At 32.2% G+C, this 7305-nt stretch overlaps 1 protein-coding gene across 1 annotated transcript; it reads left to right on the top strand.

Annotated features, from left to right (window-relative positions):
• The first annotated feature begins 284 nt into the window (after window positions 1-284).
• On the top strand, window positions 285-1473 carry LOC139499228 (uncharacterized). The gene is made up of 3 exons (XM_071287903.1): window positions 285-585; window positions 892-921; window positions 1084-1473. Exons 1-3 carry the CDS (start codon window positions 321-323, stop codon window positions 1344-1346), a joined length of 558 nt encoding a protein of 185 aa, XP_071144004.1. The 5' UTR covers window positions 285-320; the 3' UTR covers window positions 1347-1473.
• The last annotated feature ends 5832 nt before the right edge of the window (window positions 1474-7305 follow it).

Below are 7305 nucleotides of genomic sequence, written 5' to 3'. Positions count from 1 at the left end.
AGTCGTCGGGACTGTTTATTTACTTATTTGTCCATTCTAGTGTATGTCTACGTTCTCTGTAAATATATTCTTAAAGCAATTTTTAAACTCACACTACCAGTTTAAGCTTGAAACCTCGTTTTATACATTGGTCATCAGAACTTGCGTTACCAGTGTGTTGAAGTCACGTGTAGGAAAATAGAATATGCGTTACCAGTTTGTCAAAGTCACGTACAAGAAGGAAAACATTTTTCGGTTGACGTGTATAAAAGAGAGGCGATATAACAATAGTAATTATAACGCGTCTAGTTTTGATAGAAAAGCCTCAGAAGCTTGACACAATGAAGTTTGTGTTTATATTCATCACTGTGTGCATTTTTTCTGCAGTTGGCGGGAGTGTGGAGTTTGAATCCTCTCCTTCTTTAGTCGATGATATAAAGAACAAGATCGAGGCTCCGAAGCCAGATGTTGCCCCCTCTTCAGTCAATGATATGGAGAACGAGGTCGAGGCTCCAAAATCAGAAGAAACCAAGTTGCAGTCAAAAGATCATATGGAGACTGAGTTTCAGGCACTGAAATCAGAAGTATCCGATTTGGAAACAGAAGGTACGTGTACTTTTCGTTGAACTCAGACACACTTTTTAACATCCATCGTTTTATTTGTCATTTTATCGTACTATTTCAAAGGTCGGTAAACCTCAATTTATGTTATCTATACGTATTTGTCATATTTTATTTTCTCAGTTAGGTGCTAATCATTGTAATTTTGTTAATATTAATAAATGTATATATGTGTATATTGGTTGTTTAACAATGCATTATTATTTATTCTCCTTCCTTCAATTTCATTTAAAGCTTTATATTGTAACATAATATGTGCAATTAAAATGTTATTCTTTCAATTTATTTCAGTCCGACACCGACATTACCGCCGCCATGGTTGTAAGTATTTATCTATTAGGTTTGTTTGCATTTAAAATATACTTAAGGTGGGTTTGAGATGGGGTCTTAGCTTAGGGGTAGTTACTGTTGTATTGGCTGAAGTAACTCAAATGTGGTTTTTTGCTTTGATAAGTTTAAAGTATTTCATTTTACTGTTTGTAGGCATTTCAGGAACTGCACAGCTTGGGTATTCGAGTAGACGAAACAAACATCGAATTATGTACATACCATTTCGTAGACCTTTCCGCAGGAGACCTGCTTTAGTGGTTGGAATGACCTCACTGGATACCTACAGGGGAAAAAATGTGAGGATAAAAGCGACAGTACACCATCTTTCTGGACATGGATTCATGTTCAAAATTGTATCTTGGGGCGGCTCGATTACCTACGAAGTTGTCTACACGTGGATGGCGTGTCCCAAGTAGACCTACAAAGAATCAGATTTGTACCTATTTCTCTATGCGTGTATTCCAATTGTGACTTTCTACAAACTCCTTGTTTTTATCTTGTTATGTCTTTAAAATAATAAAGTTTTTCTCAAATACTTTTAAATTTTGTAAATCAATTACTATCGGAAGACAACATATTAAATATTACAAACAAACTCGTGACGCAAGCGATTTGTAGTTTGCGAATTTCGCTAAAAAAAACGTAAATATAAATCGTTGAAATATAGAAAACTTTAATCTTTCTTGATTTCAAAAAATCAAGTAAATTTGAAAATTGCAAAATCAAATCGCCGTTAAGTGGTCTATGAGCATCAAACATGAAATGAGGTGTGAACAACAGTATGCAGAGTTTATCAACTAATTATCATTTTATCGCTTCGGACCTGATTAATGCCGTACTTTTCTTGCATTTTGTGTTCGTAAATTAAGAAATGACACTGACCATACTGTGGATTCAGTTACTTTCGTAGGTACCAATTTTCGTTGATGCAGTAAAACTTGCATATTCGTGGATATTTAATTTAGTGAGTTTGCCAAAGTCTGTATATCAGTTGGAACAAATTTGTTATTCGTTGAACATTTAATTTCGTTGTTCACCTTTACCAACGAAATCCACTAAAATTGGTACCCCACGAATAATAATAATGAATCCAAAGTAAAAGAATTTGGCTACTTTTCAATATCACTTTATGACATGTACTTCCCTATGTTTCTACTTACTACAATTTGATCGTCATTGCCTTTCAAAATCTTTAAGATTTAAGATTCCTGATTGAGATATATCTAACTGTGTTATATCTTTTATTACAAGTTGAAGATATATGGAGGTAAACAAAGTTTCAGATATTTAACCTAAATACGCATGTGTAACCTATTAGAGGAACTGTGCACCGATACAAAATTAGCAAGAGGAAAAGGGGGAGGTAAATAAACTCAACCAATCTAGAAGGACTAAAAAGTAATAGTTTAACTTTAGGCTGAAGAACTATCACATTTTCTATCTGCAAACGTTATTTTTTAGTTAAAACATATTTTATTTGCCTAAGTATGCAAAAGGGATTGGACACAATTTATTCAAACTTATATACTAGTAGTCATATATACGTTAAATATAAATGCATATGGTAAAACAAACCATTATAGGTCAAGGTACGGTCTTCAACACGGAGCATAGTCTCACACCGAACAGCAAGTTATAAAGGCCTAAAAAATTACTAGTGTAAAACCAATCAAACGGGAAAACCAACGGTCTAATAAATAAAAAAAAAACGAGAAACGAGAAACACTTATGAACCACATAAACAAACGACAACCACTGAACATCATATTCCTGACTTAGAATAGGTGCAAACAATTGCAGCGGGATTAAACGTTTTAATTATAGAAAACCTTCTCTCTTTTCTGAAACAGTAATATAACATCACAACATAGAAAGACAAGTCTGTACAAAACCACAATCAACCGCGGAGTGAACCTTTATTGGAATGACAGTCCTCTGTACCTAAGTTCTATCTGCTACGGATTGGTTCCCTTTTGGATTGACAGTCCACTAGTGATTACATGCAAATGGCAGATATGGAGATACAACATTCTCGCTTTGCAGGTGAAGAAGAAGACGACGGTGAATTATCTTCTGGGTTGGGTTCTAAATGGTTTACTTACATGATATGAACCATTCAGACTTGGGCATACTTACATGATATTAACCAATCAGAATTGGGATTACTTACATATGAACCAATCAGAATTGGGTATACCTACATGATATGAACCAATCAGAATTGGGTTTACTTACGTGATATTAACTAATCAGAATTGGGTTTACTTACATGATATGAACCAATCAGTTTGTTATGTTTATTACGTAGAGTACCTAAAAATTGTTTTACGTGGATTTCGATTTTCACCTAATGGAGCTGATCAGTATTAAGATTATTATTGCACCCTTGTAGATTTAATTTTCGAAAATTTGTCAGATCATGCAGCCGGAAAGCAAATCTCATAATGGCGTCGAAAATGCGACAAAGCTCACGCGCTTTTCCATTCAAAAAATGGCATTTTTTAGAAACGGCATCGACGTCACGAAAAGGGCTGCGTAAAGACATTTAACTTGTTTCCCTTTCTAAACCAAGTATACCCTTTGATGCGGCAGGTTCCAAACTTTTACTACGTTATTATTAAAAGGCTGAAAATACAATGTTTCATTGCAAATTAGGTGATGAAAGATGAAAATACGGGCCGCGGAAGTGATACTTGAAAATAAATAAATGTAAATTGAAATGACACACGTAATAGTAACGTATATTCATATAGATGAGATGATAACTATTGATATTTTGTTGAAGAAAAGCTCACTGATAGAAATTCTCGATAGGTAAACCGGCGGTGTGACGATTCAACAAGTCGAAAAATAGGACGTTCCAAGGGGAATAACTCGATCCTAAAACAACAACAATACGACGGTGATCATAAATGACTAATTGAACACATGCTTTCCTCTTATTATTGATTTGTAGGCAGTATTTAAATACTAAAAAAATATATATTGAGTTAATTATGAACTTTATCTTCCTTTAAAAAAAATCCAGATGAAATAACTAAATTTACTTCTCGAGATTATATCTGACATACAGAATATTCTGCAAAGTGTTTATTTTTTCAATAGAAAATAATCAATTCCTTTTAACTGAATCATGAGCAGAACTCTTATTTATTACCACTTCAATTCAAAACCCTTTTAAAACCATTTAAAGGGAGAAAATGCATTTCAAAAATGCAATTTTATCTTTAATTATTGATTTTAAAACTGGGACACAAATTTAAAAAAAAGAAAAACAATACATTTCAATAAATTCATTTGTTATTTGCAAATTAATCTAAATGAATTTTAAAAGTACTTATAGGAATAAATTTAGCCAATGCCAATTTGCCCAAATAATATGAAGTGTAAATTTATATATATTTTTGGATGCAAACTTTTAACCAAATAATTTATCATTTATTTCTGAACCTTTTAACTGAAATTAGTAATTTTAGATCACTAAGTCTCTTATTTTATTGTTTAAAACAATAATATAAAGTATGTTTCCTATTGGAATTTTAAAAACAAAAGTTTAAAACAAGACTAATAATTTTAAAAAAACAAACTTTTAGTTCCTTAATGTAAAAAAACTACTACATGTATTCACATGTTTTGAAATTGAGAAGGGAAATGCAATAGGGAGTCTGTCAAAGAGACAACAACCCGACCATAGAGCAGATTATACAGCCGAAGGCCACCAATGGGTCTTCAATTCAGTGAGAAACTCCTGCACCTGGAGACGTCCTCCAGCTGGCCCCTACACAAATATGTATACATGTACTAGTTCATTGAAAATGGACTCATACTTAACTTAAGTTTCTTAAAAGTGTAAAAAAAAAAAAAAATCATTAAAAAGGATTTCAAGATTTTGATTGGAATAAAAAATACATTTTTTATGATTTAAATAATTGTGAACAAATATGTAGTAAATCTTATTGATCTAATTTTTTCAGTAAAGAAATTATTGTTGTGTTAAGCACACAGACACTTGTCTCAGAAAAAAATCCTACATACCTTTAATATAACAAAGTTCTACTCCTGGCTTTTACACTACAACCTAGAAACCAGCAAAACCAGATCTTGTTCTTGCTATTTTTGGTTCTTTTCTAATTGGATTGTATAATTTATTTTAACTGATTGCATGATTGTGTCTTTTTTTAAATTATACTTTTCAATCTTTTTCAAAAGAAGTAAACTTTGCAATTGCATTAAATTTTTAAAAGAAACCATTTAATATCATATGAATATAACTAACTGTAAAGCTACATAAAATAAAAAAAAATAATAAAAGAAATATTAGTATCACCATTATTAAATCAGCATAACATAACCAACCTCTAAAAGAGGAAAACTTAAAAATGCTTGGTAATTTGAAATTTTATAATAATAAGTTTTATAATTGACCATGAAATGTTATGTGACCTGTCTTATGCAACTATAAAACAAACAAAAGATAATGTTGTAAACTAAAATGTAAAAATATAAATTAAGGAAATGAAGCCATACTAACAATCAAATTAAATAAATAAAATTATAAATGAGTAATAATAAAAAAAAAAAAACCAGAAGTGAAGTGAATTAATTAGTAAAATAAAATGCTTTGGTAAGCGCAGCTGGATATAAGATGTCCAACCTGAAAATTTAGGGCCAGAATGTACACAATATTCACACGTAAAATTGGTTATATGACATGTATGATTTGAATTTATATAAAAAAAAATTACACTATGCTGTCGTAATTTGAAACCCTCCCCCAAAACATTTTTTTTTAAAAAACTTTTTAGCTGTTGTGCAATACACTATGGTGTTGAATATTACAATGTACCCCCCCCCCTAAAAAAAAAATTATTAATAATAATACATGTAATACTTATTTAACACCCCCGCAAAAAAAAAAAATATTTTCACCTCTTCCCTTATTTAAAAAAAAAATCTTTCCCTCAAAATATGGGCAGAATCTCACTTTTATTTCTAATGGAGTTTGCAACCATAATTACAGGGTTTGAAATTAGCAGGGGCCACCCACCAATGCCCCTTAAAATTTGGTGTGGGCTACTTAAATTTCTTCTTTTCTTGTATTTGACTATATATGGGAGCTACAAAATTTTAAGCTGTTGGCTACCATGATATAGTTTTAACTTCAATCCAGGGTATGAAATTAGCAGATGCCTAAGGCCAATGGCCCCTAAAATTTGGTGTAGGCTACTGAAATTTCTGCTTTCCTTGTATAGGACTATATATCTTGGCTAAAAAATTTAAGATATGGGCTACCATTGCCAAAGTCTCATATATTATAATTAAGTCCTATCCCTGTAATCCCTGTAATTAACCATTTATAATAAATAAAAGTCAGAGAATATAAAATGACATACATAGTCATGGCTATTGATATTAATATTAATTAATACTAACTGCTAAGAATAAATTGACAGCTAATCACCTCAAGACCAGGGGCGGATGCAGGAATTTTCGAAAGGGGGGGTGCTAACCCAGGGCAAACAGGGCAAAAGGGGGGGGTGCAAAACATATGTCCCGATACAAATGCATTGATCGGCAAAAATAAAGGGGGGTGCACACCCCCGGAACCCCCCCCCCCCCTGGATCCGCCACTGAAGACAATCATCATTTTTCATAATACATAATGTACAAGTAGTGCAAGGGAGGAAATCAATCATACACATCATTTTTCTTTAAATGGGATTGGATTTCCTCACTTACACTGTTTTTAAATTGTATTAATTGTCCTTTAACTAGAAAAAAACCCTTCCCCCCCCCCTTATTCCTAAATTTTTTTACCCATAACCTCTAAAAGTCAATCCTAACCATCCCTTTGAAGTATGGAAATTTGTGGTATAATTTCAGAGACATTCATACACTTACTTTATTGTCTGGAAATTAAAAAAAAAGAAGCTTATTTGGGCCCCTTATTCCTAATCTGTTACCAGCCTAACCCCCAAAAATAATCCCAACCTTCCCTTTGTGGTTATAAACCTTGTGTTAAAATTTCATAGATTACTTTTTACTTATACTACAATTATTATCTGGAAACCATCTGTCTTCAAACAAAGGCAAGTGATACAAATATATGACTACAAAAATTTGTCAGTTCTCAAAAAAATACAACAGCTTGCTTCTTAATCACATGGTTACAAAAAAATACACAGATGGCATGATTTGTCTTGTCCAGTAGCAGCTTAAGCCCTGCTTGGCCTGTTCAAGAAAACATCCAAAATCACTCAATTTCCCAATTTTTAGAACTTGAAAACATGAACATGACGAAGGTGCAATTACAGGAATAGAACGAAAAACTTATATATATATATTATCTTTAATTTTATCCATGTGATTTGTTTG

This window comes from Mytilus edulis, chromosome 12 (assembly GCF_963676685.1).
Source record: "Mytilus edulis chromosome 12, xbMytEdul2.2, whole genome shotgun sequence".
NCBI lineage: Eukaryota > Metazoa > Mollusca > Bivalvia > Mytilida > Mytilidae > Mytilus > Mytilus edulis.
The sequence above is the reverse complement of the archived record's forward strand: the minus strand, read 5'-3'. Positions and strand labels throughout refer to the sequence as shown.